This window comes from Stigmatopora nigra, chromosome 7 (genome assembly GCF_051989575.1).
Source record: "Stigmatopora nigra isolate UIUO_SnigA chromosome 7, RoL_Snig_1.1, whole genome shotgun sequence".
Taxonomy (NCBI): Eukaryota; Metazoa; Chordata; class Actinopteri; order Syngnathiformes; family Syngnathidae; genus Stigmatopora; species Stigmatopora nigra.
In genome coordinates this window covers 10531256-10556985 of record NC_135514.1, presented here as the reverse complement: position 1 = coordinate 10556985, position 25730 = coordinate 10531256, and the positions used below count along the sequence as shown (strand labels likewise).

Sequence of the window (25730 nt, the reverse complement as noted above, 5' to 3'; positions counted from 1 at the left end):
CAACCCTGTGAGTGGAGCACAGATTATGTCAGACGTTTCTAAAAGCGGATTAGCTAGGATCACCTTCACACACGCAAGCTAGTCCAGATGACTCCCGCAGTGCCATACAGGCACACATTTCTAATCAAAAGTATGCCTATGCAAGTCTGGACAAACTCTGATTTGGCAAGTTGATGCTAGTATGTTTTCAAATGGGTGGCAACCAAGTAGTCTTCTTTGTCGTACAGCATTCGGGTCATGTCATAAAACGATTTTATAGTTTACAAGATTAAAAAGGCCCTGAATTGGGGCCAGAATCGTCATTTACTGCATATTACAGGTCTGTAATATGCAAAAAGGATTTCTGCACTATAGATAAACAGTCTAAAAAGATTTTTGTAGCATATTCTCCAGTTTTTTGCTGGGTACTAGTTTGTTATTTTATTCTAAACTGATGATATCGCAAGAAATTGCTCAGTATTTCCGATTGGTTTCTATTCAGTGACAGCTTGTTTTTCTTCAGATGAATTTCAAACATTTTTAAACAACGCTTTGGTGTAGCAACATGCCAAAAAAATAAATCGGCTTGAAAAATAATTACTGAAGGGTGCGGAAATGTTTAAACTTGGAAGCTGTCAAGTGAAACTCATTACTTTTGAATGGGTGCACATCTTTAATTATTCCTACGTCAGTGTCAGAAAATATACTGGCTGACAACCAGCATAGCCAATAAGCATTGTGCAAGTTTTCGGACGTCATATAGCATGTAGCAATACTTTGATTGGTTATACAATGAATGAATCAAATCAATCAAAATGCAAATCATCAGCCTGTAAAAACTTAGAAAAATATGACAATACATGAATAGATTATACATAACACACAAGTACCGTATTTTCACGACTATAAGGCGCACTTAAAAGTCTGAAATTTTCTCCTAAATAGACAGGGCGTCTTATAATCCAGTGTGCTTTATATATAGAAAAAAAACATTAAAATGTGTCATTCGTTGAGGGTGCGCCTTATAATACAGTGCGCCTTATAATGCAGCGCGCCTTATAGTCGTGAAAATATGGTATTTACGATTGCCCAGGAGTTGAAGAGGACTTAAACATTGGAAAATATGACTAGTAATGTCAAAAACATTATATAGGAATATACATTTTATACTGTTAACACGTCAAACTGAATTTTACAGGACGCTTGATCATAGATTGTCTATGTTTTTTCCACCCCTGCTTTTGAGTGTAGACACTATCTATGATTCTAAATATACAGCACTGTTAGCCTGTGGCGTATGACACTGAGACCTTGTGACATTCGAGTATTCATCCGCGGCCCTGACTCACGCCTCACGTCACATACGTTTCCAAAAATGCTCCATGGCCTTCATTAGTCTCAACATATTCGTGTGGATGCTTTGAAATGTGTGTGACGTGGTTCTACTTAGGTCACTGTGCTGTTACTAAATATATTCACTATAGTTCTCCTTTACCTACCTAGGCAGATGATGACAATGTACAAAGAGGATTTTTTTTTAAATAATGAAGGATACTTTATCCCTAATGACGAGGCGTATTCACAAATTACAGAGAGAATGCATTGTAATGTAAATAAATATATATTTTTTTTAATTACGTCACCATATGATAAAATAGTTCTCTTTCCTTATACCACAGGAGTTAAATAAGTATTTGTACTTCTATATGTGAGTACATTTGCCTCGCTTGAATTTCTCCGCATCATGCCATCGCATCAAAATTGGAAACAGCACCCCCCCCCCCCCCTTTAATTCTCCCCATCCTCCCTCGACTGACTCAGCAAAATAAGCCTCAGACAAGGTCATCTGTTGCCATGGCGACCAAGAATTTGCAGGAGGATATCTTTTTTTTCATAGCCCCCTTATTCCCACTCTCCTCCAAATGTATCTTGTTGAATTAGATGAGGTTATGAAAGGATAGGCAGCGGCGTGGCAGCCATTTTGAAACCGGATTGGAAATAAGTCCATTAGCGGCCAGTCTCTTCTAAGCACGTCAAACTGCAGCAGCGTGTTAGTGCGTCGCTCTAGGGCCTTGCTTGAGAAAAAAGCTCAGATTTTTCCCTTGCAAATTAGCAGTGCATGACTGAAGCGTCTCTGCACTCCTACTTCGTCCCCTCTCTTGGGAAAGAAACGCAACGGGGAGGTAACGTGACTCACAGTTGCTGCAATAAGGGTCGCCTTCTGCTGAATCTATGGTTACGTAAAATGATTTTTTACATCCAATCCATGACGGTTGGCCTTGAGCGTAGCCCGCTCTGTTGTATCCGTGTGATTTATTCTTTTTCTCTGGGCATTTTTGCCTGCATGTATCAACTCGCGAGATACAAAGTAAAGAGGTGTGCCCAAACTGTTACCTTTATTCGCACTGAAAAATGAAATGGAAGCATTTCAGTGATTAATGGATTTTGTCATTGAGTAAATCTTCATTTAGCCTAAAGACTGGATATAAAAAGTCTATATACCCCCATTCATTGACAAATTTATTGTAATATGGAAAATGAGCCATTTTTTTACCACTGTTAATATGACGAACAACCCGTACAACCAATTAAAATAAACAGCAGAGCTCAGCTGCCAACCACTGTCGACCCCATTTCAGGAGTGCCCTTGTCCCATTTCCGGAATATTTCAGGAGTCAATGCGATTCACACAAAATCAATATAACATGTAAAAAAAAAAAAAAACGTTGGACAATTTATATCAAACTGCTATGTTTTTACGTCAATTGAAATATTGCTCTTTTGCAAACTATTGAAAAAGAACAGCATAATGTAAATAAGTTAACTTTGTGTTTGGGTCCTAAATTCCAACATGTGTTATGTGCTATATGCAAATGTCAGTCCTTTTGTAGATGGCTTCAACGTGGGATATTGATGAGAAAGGCATTGTGACGCTGATTCTTTATTGGGTCATGTCACAGAACTACTTGTGCATACTATCAAAAGTTTTTAACTGATTTAATGAGTGAATAAAATGCATATCCCTCCTTAAAGGTCATTTTAAGGCTATATATACCCTGACAATAATAATCGCTCACGTGTGGAGGTGACCTTGTCAATCAAGCAGGGAGAAGAGTAGTGCCTTTGAATGTATACTTTCACCAAAAGTGATATGAGGGAAATAATGCAAGGTGAAATAGGGTTTATTCTGGATACACTAATTTCCTCCCACATCCCAAAGACACGCATTGTAGTCTGATTCCACACTCTAAATTGCCCTAGGTATGAATGTGAGCATGAATGGTTGTTTATCTCCTTGTGCACTGCGATTGGCTGGCCATCAATTCAGGATAACCACTGTCTCTCGCCCCAAGTCAGCTGGGATAGGCTCCAGCACCCCCTGCAACCTTAGTGAGCATAGGGCGGTTCAGAAAATGAGATGAGATAACCAAGGCCAAAGCCAGAGTTGTGACCTGACTGTTCAAATATACTGCTGCACCGTAACACTTCGTTTAGATAATTTATGAGATTATAAAAAATAATGTAGGAAAAAGGGTCCCCTCCCCTGTACTACAGCAATGAATAATGCATAAATAAAAGCTGACTCTGCATAGTAAGGATGCTGCACAAGTGCACGGGGTGGATCCATCATATATGTGTTGATGGTGTAATGTATACGTGGACATGCCTAATAGTGTCCAATGACTGCAACGTGACACCACAAAAATGATCAACAATTGCCATTTTTAACGTTAAATCCTTAGCCTGCATAAAGCTAGCTGCTCAGTTAGCCACTGAATTCTGCAGTAAAGCAGGAGGGGCCAAGCTCGCCTCCAATTAGCCTGCGGGAATACAATACTCGACGCCTATTGGTGGTGGAGGAGAAGACGCTCAACCTCATGATTGGATTAGAACGAGCGATGGACTAAAAAACGTCGCTGATTGGCTGAAACGTTGCCGTTGGGTGGGACATATGTAATCAGCAAGCCGACTTTTTTAGGCATCCGTTCGGAGTGGCGCTTCTTTCACAGGCGCAAGGAGAAGGCGTAGTGCGGCAGGCTGTTACCGGGGGGCGGAGGGATACCAGCGCCGGGCACAGGGGGAGTAGTGTGGCTTAGTTACGCCGGTCTTTTTGGCGAGTGGTACATCTCCGCGTGATGCTCTGCTTGAGAGCGCGACCTTTCTTTTAAAAAAAATACACCCAAACTGCGGCTGGGGTGATCACAGACATTTTTGCTTAGCTTCAGTTGCGAGATCGATAACTTTTCGGTGACGCACTCACCTTAAATCGCCTTTGATTTCCCCCTCCTTTTGCATCAAGACTGGTCGTACCACCATTTTCTCTTTATTTCCCCTTCTCCCTGCTACCCGCCCACCACCAGACGTTATAACGTCGCAACTGCAGAGAGGGAACACCTCTCAAGCCGTGCATCACCTGCAAGCAGGAGAAAAGTGACTGCGCCAACATGGGGGTAAGCCTGCGCTTCGTCGTTGCATTTCCTACCTTCTACCCCTCATTAACGCCCACCTGAAGCAGCCTGAAATGCGATGGTAGTCCGCCATCATCACCGCAACGAGGCGGTGGTTCATAGGAGGAGAGCGTGAAGAAGAAAGGAGGAACCTTAACAAGAGACATGATGTCATTTCATTTTTTTCCCCGCGTGGAAATCCCGTGCATGACTGAATGACATTGACTGTAATGCGGAACTGCCTCCAGACACACTGCGACAAAACCAATTGTAGACACATTTATGTTTTCGATTTCCTTATCATTGCTATTTTGCCTCGAGACTCGTCTATTTAAATGACGGATTGTCTTGCTATTGAATTATTGCCGTCGATTACATCTCTCGCTCATCCACACACCCATGGGCGACCACCATTTTAGTGATGGAAATTGTTGCTCATAGTCCCTGCAGAAGACGAGGGCCCAGTGTCCTCTATGTGTCTCATCATAGGCCTCACGCTTCCCTATAACCTTGCCAGTCTCCTGAAGTAGACCTTAATCGGTTTATAAAGGCACGAGCGGGTAGCAAGTACCTGTTTCGGTCATGCTTTCACATCTCATTTCTAAAACGTGATTGAAGGACTATTAATGTACATGAGAAGTTCATCGCCATGACCTCCATCTTCCAACCCCCACCTTTTTTTTATCGCACCCCAAACCACCCCCCACCCCATCTCACTTGGTAGTGAGCCCCGAGTCATGCCCCCACATAGTCTCATCCCCCGTCCGGCACCCTCGATGACCCATGCGTCATAATGCGGTTACTGGGAATAAGCGCCTCACCAGCTTATTTCCCCTTTAATTTGTGACATAACGGAGACGCACTAATCGCCAGGAGTGAATACTTTTACCCCCCACCTCTCCCTACACATAGTAAGGATGAAAAAAAAGATGCCCCTTTTTAAATTCATGTGTGTTTGCGGAGAAATGCACCATAGACGAAAAATATATCATCCGGCAATGCACTGAAATGCAGGGTTGTTGCGCAATGTGTGTGTACGTGCGAGTGTGTATATACACCACTGCATCAATTTGGGATGCAGTGCAGTGGTGTGACGCTGCACACTGGAAAGGAACCGGCGTCATTGCAGTGACAGTAGGCAGCCGACGGGGTCCCCCATTTTCCACGTTGCAGTGTCCCTGCAGAGGGAGGTGACAGGCCGCTGCGTCAAAAAGAAGGCTTTGACGTTTAAAAAAAACGCTGCCTCTGGGGTTATGGTCGTGCAAAGCTAGATGCAGCAGGGATGAAATGATGGACATTTGAAATAGGATGAATTTGCATTCATCGCACGGTGCGGTTTTATGTCGTCGGCGCATCATAGCGAATGTGGTGCGCCAGCTGTCCTTTCCCCAAGGCCGCAGGGGGCACATCGCATGCAACGTGCATGCTGCGTCAAAGCAGGGGCGGGGCTTCTCCCGTGGAAATTCCCAGCGCAGAACCACGATAGGCCGACGCTCGAGATGTGCGATGGAGCATTCGCCTAATAAGCACGTGTCCAGAAAACCAGAGGGAGGGGGGTGGTCGGGATTCAGCCTCTTTTTTTTTTTTTTGCACCAGTGCATGCTGGGAGTGCTTTTCACCTTCACATCCCTGACATGGATGCTAGAAGAGGACGGTGGGGTGGGTGGATGGAGAGAGAGGAAGGACACAACTGCAGGTGTGGCGAAATGGATTTATACGAGAAAGAGGGAGGGGAGGGGCTGGTTGGCTGTATATCCTGTTACTGGATAATGACTGTCGTCGGGCTCCTGTTTCAGTGGCTCTTGTTCCCTCCCCGCAGTGCATTGTGGGGGACACGTAATCAGGGAAGGCAGATGGGGTAGGGTAGAAAATCATGTGGATGATCTTCATAGGGTGTGGTCTCTGGATGAGGTGAAAATTTGGGAATGGAGTGATCAACGGGGAAATGGTGGTAATGCAGCTTTTATCAGAAGGTCATAATGGCCGCTGATGTGTGTGAAGCCCCCCTCCACTGTCTACTACAACGAAGCTTATGCTTGTGTGTGGCAATGGAAGTGGGTGCTCGTTTAAGAGACTGGTGCATGCTGCAGAGGCCCAGCCCTTGCTTTGGTGCAGAGTGCTGTACGTACCGTACCTGCCGCACTGGACTAACCTATAGGCTAATTCATTATAACTTAAGATAGACACCCTACCCCCACGAAGCCGACATTGCGCAATTTATAGCAGATACCAACGTTTTTCGCATATATCAAAACAGTCAGCGGAATACCGGGTGAGGTGTGTGTGCCAAATCGGAAGTAAAAAAAATCAACAGAAGCACGCTTACCATAAAATATACATTTTTTGCAGGTTTCTCTTTGTGAACATCGCAGTCCAGTCGAGTCGTTGTATGGCGTTTGCAGCTAATGTTATAATCCAGTGGAGCTCAGAATAGCTCTGACATTAACAGTCAACGTTAGCAGTTAGTTAATGATTCCTTACTTCTCTTGTAAGGTTGAAAACCGAGCTTCTGATGGAGCAAAATCTTAAAACATTTAGATTCTTGTGTTTAAAATAAAATAAAGAAATTCAATTGCCTAACTATATACTTCCAATTTGGGGACGGGGAGCAATCTGCAGTAATGCAATAATTGTTTCGTTTAAGTTAAATTTAAAATAACATTATCAAGATCAAGTGGATAATTTGGAATTATAGATTAAATCTTTCTTTCATTATGACTAATGGGTCAAACATATTTTATGAAATGTATTACATTCGTAAAATGTAATGCAAAATAATTGTGACGATATAGATATGTTTCTTAAGAATGACAATGTTTAGCAGTGTTCTCATATTGCAAATAATTTAGGCAATTCTTACATCAATTTGCTATATAATTAGTAATTTTAGATAGTTTTCACTTGGCATGATCCAAGCCATCTGCGTCATTAACATTTCTTCGCTACCAATTTTTGGGGGAATGATAAGAGTGACTGTAGTGAATCTACATGTAAGCAACAGCTAGTGTCTTAAAATGACAAGTAAATACAGTCATTTTGTCAGAAAGCAGTGTGTTCTATTCAGAATCATTGTTTTCTATGGCACCCTGTACTCCTAATTACACCCACACACAAGAGCAGCTGTTGCAATGAGAGTGATCAATTTGAACACGCAACAAAAATTTGTGGACACGTGAGCTACATTCTGGACTGTCAGGCAAAATCAGAGGTGAACGAGTACATACTAAATAATAGAATATCTTACGCTGGCAACATCTCTGTAGATTAGAACATCGTGTTCTATTACAAATTGCGATTAACCAGATAATAATAGAAAATAGCAATTGATTGCAAAGGACAGTTGTCAATTGGAACTCACAAATGTATATTTAGGATCTTGATGTTAACGTGAGTAATTGCTTTGACATGAGAGCAAAAATTTCAGATATGAGATCAAGATTGTGTGAGTGAACTCAAATTACTCAACAACAAACGAGGCTATCAGATATTTGCTATAAAGATTATTATCAAAAATAACGCAAAACAAATAAAATTGAATATAGTATATCTAAAACAACCAAACAACTTGGCTTTAACGATTAGTTGTTGACCAATCTTTTGTGTACTCCATTTTTCAGCCAGTATTGACCTACTGTTAAACCGAACGGTCAAACTATCGTTAATCCTTGTATTAGATTACAAGCATTTGTCATTGTAATCAGATGTAAGGTCTATTTAGATCAGGGGTGGGCAAACGGGTTCTCGGGGGCTTGTGGGGGTTTAGGTTTTTCTTCCAACCGATCCAACACAAATAGTTTAACCACTGAGGTTTATGTTAAAACAAGAAGCACATGATTGTAGTTTTAAGATACCAGATTGTTGGAAAGGTTTCCTCTTGTAGCCCGGAATGAAAACCTCCACCCACTGTGGCCCTTTCTGGAATCATAAGAGTCACTGAGACTAAATCTAGTGCTTGTGGCCTGGTGGTCAGTTAAAATCCAGCCACCGTTGTCTCTATCGAGCCTCTCAAGGATCTCTGATCAATAATTATCACTGTTCCAAAGGCATTGTCCTCTAGTGAAGGACAGTTAGCAAAAAGTCTTGCGTTAGCTTTCCAAGTCAAATTAAAATGTAAAGGTCAGCGCCGTCATGTTTGTCTTTGTAGAGCTTTACTTTAACATGACGTATGGTCACAGCAGCTACCTTCAGAACATGGCAGCGAATTTACGTTGCCTCACAACAAAGACGTGACTGATTCGAGGTGTTGTCTGGGAGATTTTTTTTTTGTTGGCTAAATGCTTGAATGTGTTTGAACAAAGGGTGTGACCAGAAGCCATACCATTTAACCAAGTTTTGTAGAATGCCTTTCTTATTAGGAATTTATACGATTTCTGCACAGGAATTGGACAACTGGAGTAGTTTCCATGCAACCAAGTAGCGCTGTATTTAAAAAAAGTATAGACCGTTTATCACATCCCTAGTGAACTTTAATTGTACATGGAAATGTTAATGGTAATTTGGTATGGTGAACATAGTTTCTAATTTGCCCATGAATGCTTTTATGGTGTTTATAGTAAAAGATTGGTCTTTTATTAGCTTTTTAAATTCTATCTAACTCGACAACTGTAGGAATCATTATACTCAACTATAAAAATGTTAATGCTGATCCACTGTGATATACTTTATCTACACTTTATATTTATATGGCTGTCTATGGTGTAATGGTTCACTCACCTATACAGTGCGGGCAACCGTGGAATCGATTCACGTAGCGTGATTGTGGGTGCAAATGGCTGTCTGTCTCTGTGCACGGTGACTGACTGGCCAATAGTCTAGACTAGAGTGTAGTTAGATTTTTTCCTGAAAATCAGTTGGGATAGGCTCCAGCAACCCTGGAGGATAAGCAGAGTGGAAAACGAATGAATATTTATGATTTTATTTCCATTGCTTTTAGTGATGCGCGGAGATTTGTGAGTTATGACAACCACTGCTCCATTCGTTGGGCTGACACCTGGCTTGGCAGTGTTCCTAATACATAGTATTCTGTAATAATTTCCTAGTTTGATTGACTTTTACCAGTGTGCTGATTTCTATTTCTATTAATGACATAGTGGTGCATGGATCTTATGATAGGTATTGACGATCTTGAGTAATGTTCGTATGGGGTAATCACACAGTGACACCCTAAACAAACAAATGTGACTTGTTTCTTCATTGCCACTGGGTGTAGTTTTGATTTTCAAAAAAATCTAAGGGGATTGGAAATCGGTATATAGCATTTGTCAGTTTTGGCAACCTTTCAGAAGCTGAAGAACTCATGCACTTCTGCAAATTTGTGTGTGTTAGTATGACCTAGAAAATGGCATCAGCATGGCAAAATGCCATGTTCAACAAGACCACATTTACAAGAGTAATCTTCACATACTCTCACAAGGAAAGGTAAATTGCTAGATATGCTTTTGCCTGTTTCTTTAACATGCCTTGATTACTTTTCATAATTAATACATTTATCTATTCATGCACATATTGGTGTGCTCTTGGTTCTGCACAAGTAGTAAAAGGAAGAAATTATACTGATTAGATTTATCATTTTTTATTTTATTTACAAGACTGGTAAAGTCTTGTCGCTAGGTAACAAGTGCATAATCCAATTAATTTAATGCAATTAAACAAAGGCAACTATTTTACTAACCACTTGTCGTTCAATACAGGTTAAGAAATATTGCCCTGGACCAATTAGTTTGACAATTTAAAACTAGTAACTATTGGAAATGGTGGTTGTTTTCCAGCGTAAGAGTCACGCAAAAGATTTAGTAAACTAATCCAGTGTATCGCTAATCTCAAACGCTAACCCCACTTTGATCCCCCTTCTACATCCCTGAGTGAATTCTATTCTGCTGCAAGGAACAGCAGATGGCCCAACAACCTTGCAAGGTCACACATTTCTAAAAGTGTGCAATGGCATCTACATGTGCATACACGAACAAGATAGCCAGATGGATAATTTCTCCCCAGTCTTGGCCAGTGGACATTAATTAAAAGTGTCTTTTGATAGACACTAATTTTATGATGTGTAAAAATCAGAACAGAGAACCTCCAACAATACTATATAAATTATTCAAGCGTACACGCGTGAATAAAAATCACTGTTTTTAGGAATAAATTAGAATAAAATGAAATCAATCAAATTCAAATAATGCCCAACGCAAGTGAGCCAAACCAATTTTGAATTAAAATTGGCAAGTGTCTTTGCTAATATTGATGGATGTGATAAAAAAGAGCGTGTATCTGATTGTGGTAGATATGATTTAAGCGAAACAAACCGCACAAAAAAATAAAATGCAATACGAGGAAGAGATTTGCCAACCCCACTCTCTTCTGTCCATAATCACTTCCCCTTTAAAGATGTAAAAAAAAAAAAACGGCATTCTGTGCATTTCCCTTTTCAAATGTGCTATGCAGCAAAGTAAAAAGTGAGAACCCAGTTATTATCATTATGTAATGAAACCTGGATCAACTCATAGCGGATTTGTCCACATTTTACCACACATCAGATTTTCTTATCTTTTTTTCACTTTCTCCCCGTCTCTCTCTCTCCTTCTCTCTATCTCTGTACATTTCTGGCTCTGAAGCTATCTCTCTTTTTGCCGCAATGCGTGCCACTGTAGCCACACAGGATACATGCTATAAAATGACTCACATCTGCTTACACTCACCCACAAATCGCATTCAAGCAGGGAATACAGTGTCCACTTACATATGCATCAATTATTACTTGTCCCACATCACATTAGGGGAACTATTGTAGTCCCTGCATCAGTCACCATGGCTACACTCACAAAATGTCAGCCTGTGCAAACCCCCCAACAACAGACCTGCAACACTGACTTATTGACTTATTGGCATTTCAATCCAGTTTTTCAAGTCAGCTTGTAATGTGGTTTGTGAGTAATTTGCTTAAGGTACCCAAAGGAGAGTGTGGAGCCATTGGCCATTGATGTCTGGCTTGTGTGTCTAGCATGTCCGTTTTCTCTGTTTTCTCTGATGGAGCGTCTGTAATTCCAGCCAATGGTCTCTGTTTCCTATTTGGCACAACATGGAGGCTCATTAAATTTCCAGAGACTTGCATAGAGGCTGGAGATACACTCTTTGATGTTTGGAAAAATACAGAGGGTAATAAATTATGAGCTTTTGCCCAAAAATATTTGGTTTTTATTGCTGATTAGTTTACAGTGATGATTGCACTTAAGGTAGGTTTTATTTTTTATTTTTTATTTTTTTACCAAAGGAGCACCAATTGAATAGTTAGTTGATTGATTGGGTCCGTTTTCAGACTTGTTTTAGTTTGTATTGACCTTCCATATAATTACTGAGTGCTTAATTGCTTTGATAGCTGCTAGATAGCCTCTTTATCCCGGTGAATTCAGTCAGACAATACCGTTTGTCAAGTGAATTCTTATATTTTGCTCCCATTCTTGCATTTCCAGCATTAAATTATATTATGATGCATAAAAAAGACTTACAGACCTGATATCCCAAGCTCTCTTCTATAGAAAATTGATTTATCAATTTGCTTAAACCTTAAATTTTTGTTTTTGTCAACTTGATAATGTAGGCCATAGCATTTGATGTGAAGTATACAATTGTCAACAAACAACTGCAATTGCTTTCAACACCGTGGAGTGGGGGAGTTTTCTAATGTTGAAACGTTACACCCCTCTTCTGACACAACCAGATAGTGACTGAATGTTTATCTCTTCTACTATGACAGTAAAAAATGGCTTTGCCAGGTATCATAAAAAGCCACTACCAACAGATCAGTAAAAGGGGTGGCTCAATGCCCAAAATGTATTCATAGTGCCACTTTAACAGTTGGCACTGATGATTCCTGATGGTAGGAAGCCCATTTCACTTTTTCAAGAGGTCATCATGAGTGAATGAAAGGAATAAGTTGCGACATCTAGTTTCCCATGTGCTTTTGGCAAGGCGTAGTCTCTTGGAGAACAATTCCCCCTGAAGTCGCTGTGACGTCATGGAAATGTTGTCCATTATTACGCCACACCAGAGAGGTGTCCCAGATCCTAGAGATTTCAAGATGTCTCAATGACAAAACTGAAAATTTGACAAATCAAGATTTGTGTCTCAAGAGTATTAATATTACTTATAGTTCAATATTCAATATAACTGCACTCAAGGACCCTAGAGGTCCCAGTTAGTATTCAAGCACTGGTCAAGATAAAGACTGGTATGCTTCCACCATGATCAAATACCTGAGAACTCACATTCTCGATACAATGTTAAAACCACATCTGGCAATCTCACACATACAAAGTGGTGGATGACGCATCAAAAGTAAGTCTTTTGCATACTTGCACTTATGACGCTTCATAGATACTGTGTTATCTGACTGCTATGCACACACACACACACATACACACACACCTTAAGTGAGGTTGAGCAATCATTTGGAGTGGGGTCAGTGTAGGTCAGAGGCTGATACAGAGCTAGTGGACAAAGATTGTGGTCAATATCTAATTAGAAGTGTTGGGGGTGTAACAAACCACCCACCCCCATTGCCACCTGCTTTGTTTCACTCTTTATCTGGGCCGGCTTCTCACCTCCCACTGATGTCTCCTATTGCATGTGTGCGCTCCTGTCTGTCATCTGCTTGCCTCACATTCCGCTCACTGTTGCGACAGCTACAATGCCACACTTATGACTTTGTAGATGGATACAAATACCAATTCAAGGGAGCCTTATTAGGCAACTGCAGTGGCACTTCTAACACAACCTGTTGTTATGCTTTTTGTGAATAAACTGCTCAAAATAAAACCTTTATTAATGGATTTTGGGCTATATGATATGGCAACTATCGTACAAATAGAGACATTTAAATGCAAGGGCGCCGTTATATTATGCCATCGTTAAATTCAGTAATTGAATATACAATTATATTATTGAAAAGTACAATATGTTGCACCATTTATGGGCATATAATGTGAAGCTATTATTTCTGCTCAATTGGAATTGCTTTTCTTACGCTTTACATTACATTAGCCAGTCTGCGCATTAGTGACTTAGAAGGCATAGTATAAATCTTGGCAAAAATTATGACATCACAAGTATTGATAGATGTTCACTAATTTGTTATGTTGTCTAGAAAAAACATATTTTTCTGACAAATCTTGCAGTCTTGCGGGCTTATCTTTAATGAATGATAAACATTGCCCGTTATTCTGCCTCCAACTATCTCGGATTGCTGTTGGCAGATCATTTTTGCCCTCGATAAATCTTTAGAGATATTGCTGAGATCAAAATTGTCTTTTATTGGCCTTTGAACATCTTATCATTCTGTGGTTAAAAGCACAATTGGAGTGATTTTCCGGATCATTAAAAACCTTTTGAGAAATTGGCAAATCTATCTTGTCTGCCAGTGGAACCTGCTGAAACACTAAGTTACACCCGGTTCCAGCTGTGAGCACCTCTGCTCTGTTCAGCTACGCCATGTAGAATTTATGTCGGTTAGGTCTAGTAAGGGGATTGAGTTCGGGAGCAGCACTATTGATTGCTGTCAGTGTAGTCAGTGTGCGGCCAAGCTGAAAATGTTTCACCCTCAGCAGGGGGTAGATTGAAAAATACTCGGTTATTTTTGTACAAAAAATCCCGCAACTGCCCACTGGGTTAATAACAGTAAAGCATTTTTTGTGCACGTACTCATTATTTGAGGATATTGACATTTTTCAAAACCGTATCATAAATAGTAATTTTTCAAATTTGCTTTATTGCTTTTCGTGGCTCTCTGTTTTGTATAAAATATTTTTTTTTATCTTTTGAATACTGGATGAGTTGACCTGCATTGCAGCCTTGAAAGCTGTAGATTTTTTATTTAGGAACAAATGAAGCTTTGGTCGGATTGAAAAAAAATAGAATATGTCACATTAGGCCAAAAAGTGGGATTGACCTACTATATTTTTAATGAAATGTAAAAATGTTCTTTTGAAATGCAAATTAAATGATGATAGATCATAATGACAGTGGAAATTGGCAGGTAATTTTCCACTGGAAACCTTCAGCTTTCTTACCTATAAAAGCCTGTCTGGTCTTGCAATAGGCGGAGGTTTGTTCACCTGCATTACAGTACACTAACACGTCTTACCTTTTGTGTGTGTGTGTGTTTTTTGCATATAAGTCAAACCGCTCCCTCTACCATGGCAAGCTCTGACAAAGGATTGGCTTGTTTGGATTGAGGGATGGTTGTCAATTTTTATGCTTCAAATGTTAAGTGAACCAGAAAGTCAGGTCTTTTATGCATGTACGAGTAAGAAGCTCTTCAGATTTTTTTTTTTGTAGATTTAGTGCCGTACTATGCAGACAAAAAGGAGAGATATATAAAAGCCACAAAGACATTTTGACAATTTACCCGTTTTTGGTTGACAAGTGAACTTTGATTATTCCCACTGGATTCAAATTCCAAACTCTTAACCTCGTCATCGGTTCACACAAACAAAAGGGGGTTGCTGTCAAAGATTATCAGGCATTGATTAGTCAATATAGGTGATTTGGCTGTGTTGATTAGATACTTTCCTTTAATGGGGGGGGGGGGTCATCCAATCAAACCCAGCCCTCTTTTACAGTGACATTAGATTTTATGCAAAAGTGAAGCATGTAAAAATAGCTCTTAATATTAGGCAGCTCATTTCTTTGTTTCAGCAAAGGAAAAAAAGGCTATGAAAGAAATGTTACTGCAGCAAAGCCGACGGAAAGTGCACTTGTGACTCCTTTGTTTGTTGCCTGTGTAATTTACCATGATGAAAGATCCACGTTTGCCTTTTCTGTTGTGTCCAGTCCAGACAATTGATAGTGTGATCAAACAAAACAGACCTCAAGCACATGTTTAATGTCCTAGAATTATGTCTCTAATATTACGGTCAGATCGAGGCCAGGTTCTATTGCAGGTTCTAAAAAGCATTGAACGTGTGCACATAGATTTTAAGATACGTATGAACATATTTTTACAAGATTTTTTCTTCGTACCATAAATGTTTTACAAGTCAATCAACAACATTGTTCTTGAATTAACATTTATTTTCATAATATAAGTGCTTATCAGTGAACTATATGTTCCAATCCCACTCCCATTAGCTGAAAATCCCCAAGAAGAGAGACCATATACATGTGTTGTTGTTCTTTTTGTTTTCTCTAGGTACACATTGAGTCGGCAGGCAAAATGTACTGTATAGAAACCACTAACAGAAATTATTTGCTGTAAAAAGCGTTATATTATTTAGAAACTACTGTGTACTGCTATTTGTGACATGAAAATAACATTATTTTCCACAGGAAATCACATAAAAGAGCAAAAAATAGTCATTGCTTTGAATGAATCTGTTTTAAATGGATGGAAAATACTCAAATTTGGCCAGATTGTTGCTATGTGTGATTCCACTAAATAGGACTACCATCCTTCTATAGGCTGCTTCTCAAGGGTTTGTGTATACTAGAAATGGGCATTCAAATCAAATTAATTTGAAATCAAGACAATGTAGAGAAATTAGATATACACTGAGAGGAATAACGAAGCTCAACTTCCTTTAAATTTCATGTTGTGCTTCTACAGACAAATCTAATACCACAATCTTCTCAATTTTGCCTCAAATGCTTCAAGATATTCATCAAAAATAATTTTGAAACAAAGATAATGCCCATCTCTAGCTTAAATGTGGTGATGTCATCAATGCCTCTAGTATAGCACCTTCCTACACCAATCCCACACTCCCCAAGACAAGTGTATACTTTTAGATGTAAGGCATGTATAAAACATATGTGTATGTCTATAGTATGGCCGATCAGACAGTTACCGCGTTGCCACCACACAGGACAAAGACGACCGATCCCCCAAGAAGAAGAAGGCGGCGACGGGGACCAAGGACATGGACGACCTGAAGAAGGAAGTGCCGATTGTAAGTAAAAACAACTCAACTCCATTACTATAAATGCGTTTACATATGCCTTTCTTAGAGACAAATAGAGTCTGTCATGTCCAAGATGGACTCATTTAGGGGAAAGAAATCATCTAAATCAGAAACAGGATAAACAAAACAACGTATTTTCAAGACTATAAGGCACCCTCAATGAATGACATTTTTTTTCCATATATAAGGCGCACTGTCTATTTTGGAGAAAATTTAAGACTTTTGAGTGCGCCTTATAGTTGTGAAAATACGGTAATTGCTATTGACTTCCAGGTATGAAGCACTCACTACACAGTCACCTCTAGAGCCAGCCATTGTTGATGTTTTGGATTTTTTTGTAATCCGACAGTGGTGGTTTTTCATTTTCTATTTTCTGTTTTTTCCATATATAAGGCGCACTGTATTATAAAGTGCACTGTCTATTTTGGAGAAAATTTAAGACTTAAGTGCGCCTTATAGTCGTGAAAATACGGTACATATCTTTGATGGTAAGACTTGCGGTCAGAAGGTCACAACTTTGATGCCACATCGCAGATTCAACTGGCTGCCATGATACACTTTGTCTATCAGGTGAAATGCATGCCTAGAATCTATTTCTATCTCAAACAGATTCTTGAAAGTGTAAAGTTGCAATCGAAAGAAATCCATTTGGTTAATCGGAACTATATTATGATAGTTTTCCTTGCATGCAAAGTATTAGCTAAGGCAAAACTGTGTTAAAATCATTTAAGTTATCATTATGTCTTCTTACTGATTTATTTGATTTTTTCAGACGGAACACAAGATGTCCGTAGAAGAGGTATGCAGGAAATTCCAGACCGACATTGTCCAGGTAAGAAAAAAATTCCAGATGTGTCTACTAGATAGCAACAAAGCCCTTCAGTCCAACAAAAGATATAAAAATAGCAAATTTGGCAATTTTTTGCCAGTAATGAGACATCACACTATAAAAGAATCATACTGATTTAGAACAGTTGTGGACAACCCTACTACAACGGAATCAAATGATCATCTCATCAACAAGCTGTCCAGAAACTCGTCTTCTCTGCGCAGTAGCAATCATATGACGCGCAGTAAATAAAATAAAACCTTTTTTTCTCCTTTCCCCATGATGGCGCCGTTTACACGGCAGCCAGTGGCAGTAGCACTGTCCACTTTTATGTTTTTTTGTGTTTTACAGCATGTTTTACATGAAAACAGGGAATATAAGTATGCACCTGCTTATGGCAGGTGTGATACTGGTTGATCCACAAAAAACAAGAATATCTAAAATAACTGCTTGCTTTTTTTTGCCTGTGAACCCCTGCAGGGACTGACAAATGCCAAGGCAGCAGAGTTTTTGCTCAGGGATGGCCCCAACGCTCTCACCCCACCTCCCACTACTCCGGAGTGGGTCAAATTCTGTCGCCAACTCTTTGGCGGCTTTTCCATCCTCCTGTGGACCGGCGCCATCCTCTGCTTCCTGGCTTACGCTATCCAGGCCGCCACTGAAGAGGAGCCTGCCGGAGACAACGTGAGTAACGCATTATTGGTCCATTACTTGTGCTAGCATCATCATCATCACTTCTTATCTTAACATCTATATTCTTTGCTTTTATACAGTTGTACCTGGGTATCGTGCTCACAGCTGTCGTCGTCATCACCGGTTGCTTCTCATATTTCCAAGAGGCTAAGAGCTCTAAAATCATGGAGTCTTTCAAGAACATGGTGCCTCAGGTAAATAATATGTCGCAAAACTCATGTTTTTGTTATCTGTTTTGTTTACAAGCTTATTTTACTAAACTTTGTTCATATTTATTACAGCAAGCGCTGGTCATCCGAGAGGGTGAGAAGGTACAAATTAACGCAGAAGAAGTGGTTGGCGGAGATTTGATTGAAGTGAAGGGAGGAGACAGGATTCCCGCTGATATCCGAGTGGTCTCAGCACATGGTTGCAAGGTAGAGAAACGTTTAGTAGATGTTGTCAACAAGGCCAAGCTAAGTTTTAATGTTTTTTACCTCTTTCACAGGTGGATAACTCCTCCCTTACAGGGGAATCAGAGCCTCAGAGCAGGTCACCTGACTGTACCCATGACAACCCCCTGGAGACTCGAAATGTGGCTTTCTTCTCCACCAATTGTGTGGAAGGTATGTTGGTCTACTTGTCAGCCCCGGTTACTATATGTGACTTGGCAACATTTTTTTTAAGGTACAATAGTGCAAAGTATCTGCTTGGGTTTATTTGACAATTTTCAAAATGGGTTTTACCTGTTTGATTAATGTGAATACACAATAGTGAGCGCCATTGTACAACAAATATGTTAAGAGAAAACATTAAACCTAAATATGGAAAAAAAAACTTTAAAAGAATCACAAATAAACCATATCAAAAATATATACTTTATTTATTTTTTGGACAGATCACCCAATCTGTTACTTTTGAATTAGGTACAATAAACAGCCATATTTGAGAAAAAAAAGGCTAACTTTTGGGTACATATGTATATATATACCATTACTGCATTTTTTTTTACCCAAAAAGGATTGCATACAGAACTTAGGTGTCTTTGCATTATTAGTCAGTGTTTTGATGAGAATGTAATTCCATGTTACATAGTATGTGAATATGAATTTTGCTCTGAAGCTTACTTTGGGGAAGAAAAATCGTCATTCAAATCAAATTTGTGTTATCAGCCTGAAATATCACAACTATCCTATTTCTAAGATCATTCAACACTAGCGCTGCTCATCTTTCATGAATAAATGCAGTTATATTTACTTTAACCATCTACTACTACTACTACTACTTGAACCAACTTCTGATTCGAAACCCTATGTCTTAACCAGGCACAGCACGTGGCATTGTCATCTGCACCGGAGACCGCACGGTTATGGGACGTATCGCTACCCTGACATCTGGCCTGGAGACTGGCAAGACCCCCATCGCCAAAGAGATTGAGCACTTCATCCACATTATCACCGGTGTTGCTGTCTTTCTGGGCGTCACATTCTTCATCCTCGCCATCATCCTGGGCTACAGCTGGCTGGAGGCCGTCATTTTCCTTATTGGTATCATCGTGGCTAACGTACCCGAAGGCCTGTTGGCCACTGTCACTGTGAGTGGAATTCAGTCTGCATTAATCCTTCATTTTTAAACATAAGAGACAATAATAACACTCTGTACTTGCAGGTGTGTCTGACCCTGACCGCCAAGCGTATGGCAAAGAAGAACTGCCTTGTGAAGAACTTGGAGGCCGTCGAAACACTGGGCTCTACTTCCACCATCTGCTCTGACAAGACAGGCACCCTAACCCAGAACAGGATGACCGTGGCCCACATGTGGTTCGACAACCAGATCCATGAGGCTGACACCACTGAGGATCAGTCTGGTGAGTAAGGTCAAATGTGGCCATGAATGCAAATAGACATCTGTGGCCCTCGAATTACAAACTAAAATATATACAAAACACAAAGATAGAGATAGAATAACGCCCCAACTAAAAAGGAGCTAGAGCACATGACAACCTTCACATATTGACGGCCATTTGATTGGTTCCTTACAGGCCTCCCAGTTCAAACGAATTGGATTATTATTGCCATCAAAGGCACTGGAAAATGATAAAATTAATAGAAAAAATGTGACCATATATGTCGTGGCGCCCCCTACTGACCAGGTGCCACATGTTAGCATTTGTCAGAGGCTGTGCAGACGAGGGCCTGTTTTTAATTTTAGTTTACTTTCTTAAAAAATATGAATCTTTTTCCAATTGCGCTCTTTTGGTGCTTTGCCTCAGTTTTGTTCAATTTAATATTAGTTACAGTTAAAATACATATCATCCATTCATTCATTTTGTGTCAGGGTTGCGACTAAAACAGCCTATAGGTTGGTCACTAGACAACTTCAGCACATATAAGGCCCTTTGTACAGTTGAAATAAAAGCAAATTGAAAGAACCAATATGGATTCTAAACCTCACTTAAACCATCATCTCACTGAATATCCCTGAAGAGGTAGCCAATTGTAATAACGCTTCGTTTCTCTTTCTTTAGGTGCCTCATTTGACAAGAGCTCTGTGACGTGGCAGGCTCTGGCTCGCGTGGCCTCTCTTTGCAACCGTGCCCAGTTCAAAGCGGGACAGGATTCGATTGCCATCCTCAAGCGCGATGTGGCGGGAGACGCCTCCGAATCAGCCCTGCTTAAATGTATCGAGCTTTCATGCGGTTCAGTCAGGGCCATGCGTGACAGGAACAAGAAAGTGGCTGAGATCCCCTTTAATTCCACCAACAAATACCAAGTAAGTCACCACTAAAGATGTCATAGTTTCATAATTCAAAGTGTATTTCTCATCTTAACCTCCACTGCCTTTTTTTAGCTCTCTGTGCACGAGACCGAGGACCCTAATGACAACCGTTACTTGCTGGTGATGAAGGGAGCCCCCGAGAGGATCCTAGATCGTTGCGCCACTATCATGCTCCAGGGCAAAGAACAGCCTATGGATGAAGAAATGAAGGAGGCCTTCCAAAACGCCTACATGGAACTGGGAGGACTGGGAGAAAGAGTCTTGGGTAAGAATTTACAATGGGAAAGAATCTTTAAAGGAAGGTAGTTGATGTGTTTCTTGACTTTGAGTTAATTTGTTGTCAATGAAAAACCTGTTTATTTTCAGAGAAGATTGGACGTTTGCATTAATTATTTTCAGGTTCATCTTTAAGGAATATGGATTTACAGTTTGTACATTCTCAACATCCTCCAGGTTTTTGCCACTTGATGCTGCCAGAGGACCAGTACCCAAAAGGCTTTGCCTTTGACACCGATGACGTCAACTTCCAGACAGACAACCTCTGCTTTGTGGGACTCATGTCCATGATTGACCCACCCCGTGCCGCTGTGCCCGACGCAGTGGGCAAGTGCCGATCCGCCGGTATCAAGGTTTGCTCCCACTCCGATGTAATCATTGTCCTCCTTATTGTTCACACATGATGCTTGAAAGTGTCTCTTTCTTGCCTTTTCAGGTTATTATGGTCACTGGAGATCATCCAATCACTGCCAAAGCCATCGCCAAGGGAGTGGGCATCATCTCCGAGGGTAATGAGACAGTGGAGGACATCGCAGCTCGTCTCAACATTCCTGTCAGCCAAGTCAACCCCAGGTAAGCACCTTGTAAATAACCTCACTTTTTCTGCAGTATTTGAGGGACCCCTAACAGGGCTTGTATTTTTTTAGGGATGCCAAGGCTTGCGTTATCCATGGCACCGACTTGAAGGAACTCTCCCAGGATCAGATGGATGATATTTTGAGGAATCACACTGAGATTGTCTTTGCTCGAACCTCCCCTCAGCAGAAACTGATCATTGTAGAGGGCTGCCAGAGACAGGTATACACTTAATTATACAACCAGTTCTTAAGATGTTTCTCAGTATTTCCGTTTTCCCTCTAGATAGATGGGCAGGTTAAGCCAAGTACATTTAAAAAAATGAATTTGATGGAAATGTCTATTATTTCAGTCCTAAATTAGAGTTACTGAGATAAAGTAGTTGACAAAACGCAATGCAGTGAGTGAGTTTTGGTGGGCACAAACATCCCCATTTAATTGAAGAGCTATAAGCAGTACCAGAGCTCGACAGCAGGTAGCGACAGTGAACCGTCGAAGACATTCTCTCCTTTGTGGTTGCTCCCTCAGGGTGCTATCGTTGCTGTGACTGGCGACGGTGTGAATGACTCCCCCGCCTTGAAGAAGGCTGACATCGGCGTGGCCATGGGAATCTCAGGTTCCGATGTATCTAAGCAAGCCGCTGACATGATCTTGCTGGATGACAACTTTGCCTCTATCGTCACCGGAGTTGAAGAAGGTAGGATTGGACTAATACGCCCCCTGTCATTTTTTGTTGGACATACTCATTGATTTTTTTTTCCCTTTCAGGCCGTCTGATTTTTGATAACCTGAAAAAGTCCATCGCCTACACACTGACAAGTAACATTCCAGAAATCACCCCCTTCCTCCTCTTCATCATCGTCAATATTCCCCTGCCATTGGGCACCATCACCATCCTCTGCATTGACCTGGGAACAGACATGGTAAGCGTCCACATTGGCTTCCATTGATGAGTGTGAATGCAACAACTGCTAATGTCAATGCAGGTACCCGCTATCTCCCTGGCCTACGAAGCGGCTGAGAGCGACATCATGAAGCGTCAGCCCAGGAACCCATTCAGGGACAAGCTGGTGAACGAGCGTCTCATCAGCATTGCCTATGGACAAATCGGTGGGTGGGGTGGATTTTGGGACACTCCCATTTGCGTAAAGGAGGGAAGCTGAGTGCTTTGTCTGCTTTGTGATTTGCTCAGGTATGATCCAGGCCCTGGGTGGTTTCTTCTCCTACTTTGTCATCTTGGCTGAAAACGGTTTCCTGCCCAGTCGCCTCGTGGGCATTCGCTTGGATTGGGACGACCGCTCCTGCAATGACTTGGAGGATGCTTATGGACAACAATGGGTACAGCAATGATAATAGATCAAAACATCAGTTAAAAAGACACAGATTTTAAGACTAGTACATAAACATTGGTCGAAATGTATCCCATAAAGTGAAAAATTCGGCTAAATTACACAGGAAAATGTGCAAAATATTACAATGTTAATAATGAAAGTTCAGTTTCATGCTACATCCCAAAATCATGCACGATAAGCTGGATGAACACTATAAATTGCTCCTAGACAGGAGTGTGACCATGAATGGTTGTCAGCCTCCTTGTGCCATGTGATTGGCAATAGTTGACTGGGATAGGCTCCAGTGCGCCCCTTGTGATGATAACCACTTGGAAAATGAAAGAATGAAAATACAGTGAACATGAAAACCATCTTCCCCAAAAAATCAATGTCAGTCAAAATACAAAAAGTATTTTTTTCTTTTTTGTTAACATTTATTTTGTGTTTTTTGACTGATTTCCCATTCAGACATATGAGCAGAGGAAGATCGTGGAGTTCACATGCCACACAGCCTTCTTCGTCAGCATTGTGGTGGTGCAGTGGGCCGACGTCATCATTTGCAAGACCAGACGTAACTCCGTGTTCCAGCAGGGAATGAAGTAAGTAGCCACCAACGCCCCCTCACTGCGGCAGGGTAGGAGGCATAGTTCTCTAAATCCCTTTTATTTCTTCCCTGCAGGAACAAGATCTTGATCTTTGGCCTGTTTGAGGAGACTGCCCTGGCTGCCTTCCTGTCATATTGCCCTGGTATGGACGTGGCCCTCAGGATGTATCCCCTCAAGTAAGACACTTTTCAATTTTTTCTATAAAACTTGAGAATCATGTTCATGTGGAAGCAATATCACATCATACTTTGCCACTTGGATGTTAAACCTGTGTGTGTTTGTGTGTGTGTGTGTGTGTGTGTGTGCAGACCTTCCTGGTGGTTCTGCGCCTTCCCTTACAGTTTCCTCATCTTTGTTTATGATGAAATTCGAAAGCTTCTCATCCGCCGGAACCCTGGAGGTATTTTGCATTTTACTCATTGTTAATATGCTCCTAAAATGAAACTTTGTAGTATTTTGCATTAATGTAATTTTTTTTAAACAATAATTGATCATTTTTTATGCATAGTTTTTATTCAATCATTTTGCTTTCAAACAATACTTTGTGATATTTAATTTTGATTGATTTTATTATTGAAAACACACTTGTTTTGTTGGTTAAAGTCACTCTTTTAACCTCTTAATTTTTACTGCTAGTTTTACATATCATTTTGCATCCTATTTTCTTTGCTTTAAACTATTATGCTTTTTTTTAATTTTTACTGCTAGTTTTACATATCATTTTGCATCCAGTCATATTTGCTTTAAATTATTGTGCTTTTATATATATATATACCTTCATGTTATGGTCAAACTAACAACAAAACACTTTTCCTTTCGTGCAGGTTGGGTGGAGAGGGAGACCTATTATTGATCGTCGGAGCATCTTGTTGCTCATCACCCTCCGCTCCAACCCCTCCCCTTCCCTATCTCATCTTGCCTCCCCTCCCCTCTTCTCCTTCCCTTCTTCCTTTCCAGACAAAAAAAAAAAAAACGAAACGCTTTGAAGCAATTTTCATCCCAACTGCCCCAAAGATTCAAAACAGCAAAAGCACCTTTACGACTTTCTACATCCACTCTTGCCCCCCCTTCCTCACCGCCCCCCACCCCTGCCCATATGATAGTCTTTGCATGTGTTCTTTCACTGCTGTGTACATAAACCAATATAATAATATTAATAATAATATCTACCAAACGGCAGCTGCATATTATGTTATGTAGATTCCAAGGAGCCGACTCGGCTGAAAAAGGGCCACCCTCGCGTCCCAATGACCCGCCGCCCTCGTAAAACTCAAACCCCGCCCACCCCCCCCCCCCCCCCGAATCCTAGTTCTCGCACACACAAATAGCCATCACACTCACTGACTACCATCTGCGCCACAGTGTTGTTGTTGTTTATTCTCTTAAACGTGTCAGGTAAGGGGGGGGACTGATTCACTGATATTTGCTTTTTGCTTTATTTTATTTTATTATTTTTTTTAACGGAGGGGTGGGGGGCAAACCAAGGCATCCCGCACCCCCCTCTGGTCCCCCCTCCCCTGTTTTTGTCTCTTGTTTGTGTACACTGTGTACCCCCTCTCCCCTTCCATTAACAATCTTTCTGTGTGCTCTAGGAAATCTATATAATTCTATACCGAATTTAAAAATGGCACCCATTACAATAAAAGATGGAATTGTTGGAAGAAAAAAAAGATAGGAAAAAAAAATTAGAAAACAACCCATTTTTTTGTGGTTCTTTTGGCCCGTTCCGTTTCAAAATGGATGCCGCTCATGTAGGTGTGTGAGGATGAAGATGAGGATGACGCCTTGGTCCAAGTGTGTGTGCGTGTATGCGTCTCAGGCTGGTTGCTTCAAAGTTGATGTTCAAGAGGAATTGAAAAGAATACAAAACAAAGTACAATTAAAAATGTGTGTCAAATCAATGAACACAACACCAATAAAACATGTAGAAACATTTAATACAACCTCATTTTGACTGTGCCTCCTTCTTGGCTCATTTACAGAAAATTGATCCTCAATAGATAATGAAATTAATAATGTAAACATACTACTATAGCTCTGGGGTCCTGGGTTCAAATCCAGGTCATGTCCATCTGTGTTGACTTTGCATGTTCTCCCTGGGCCTGTGGCCTGGAGACAGCTGGGATAGGCTCCAGCACCCCCCACGATTCTAATGAGGATAAAGCGTTTAAGAAAATGAGATGATACTATATATAGATTTAAAAATATATATTTTTTAGGAAACAGTCAAATAGTTTTTAATATGGAGTTAATATGCAGTGGAACCTTGACGACGCTTGTAACTC

General features: G+C 40.6%; 1 protein-coding gene across 2 annotated transcripts; it reads left to right on the top strand.

The window, feature by feature from the left end:
• Positions 1–3964: 3964 nt before the first annotated feature.
• On the top strand, positions 3965–25393 carry atp1a3b (ATPase Na+/K+ transporting subunit alpha 3b). Of its 2 annotated transcripts, none has more exons than XM_077721287.1 (22): positions 3965–4430; positions 16283–16366; positions 17151–17210; positions 17688–17891; positions 17981–18094; positions 18182–18316; positions 18388–18505; positions 19205–19473; positions 19548–19746; positions 20407–20651; positions 20730–20922; positions 21111–21286; positions 21370–21506; positions 21581–21731; positions 22038–22206; positions 22278–22432; positions 22496–22619; positions 22702–22847; positions 23309–23439; positions 23520–23621; positions 23754–23845; positions 24270–25393. In XM_077721287.1, the coding sequence occupies exons 1-22, from the start codon at positions 4425–4427 to the stop codon at positions 24296–24298; spliced, it is 3039 nt and encodes a 1012-aa protein (XP_077577413.1). In that variant the 5' UTR covers positions 3965–4424; the 3' UTR covers positions 24299–25393. The 2 variants fall into 2 exon arrangements, with proteins under 2 accessions (XP_077577413.1, XP_077577412.1); XM_077721286.1 differs by having other exon boundaries at positions 16244–16366.
• Positions 25394–25730: the final 337 nt, after the last annotated feature.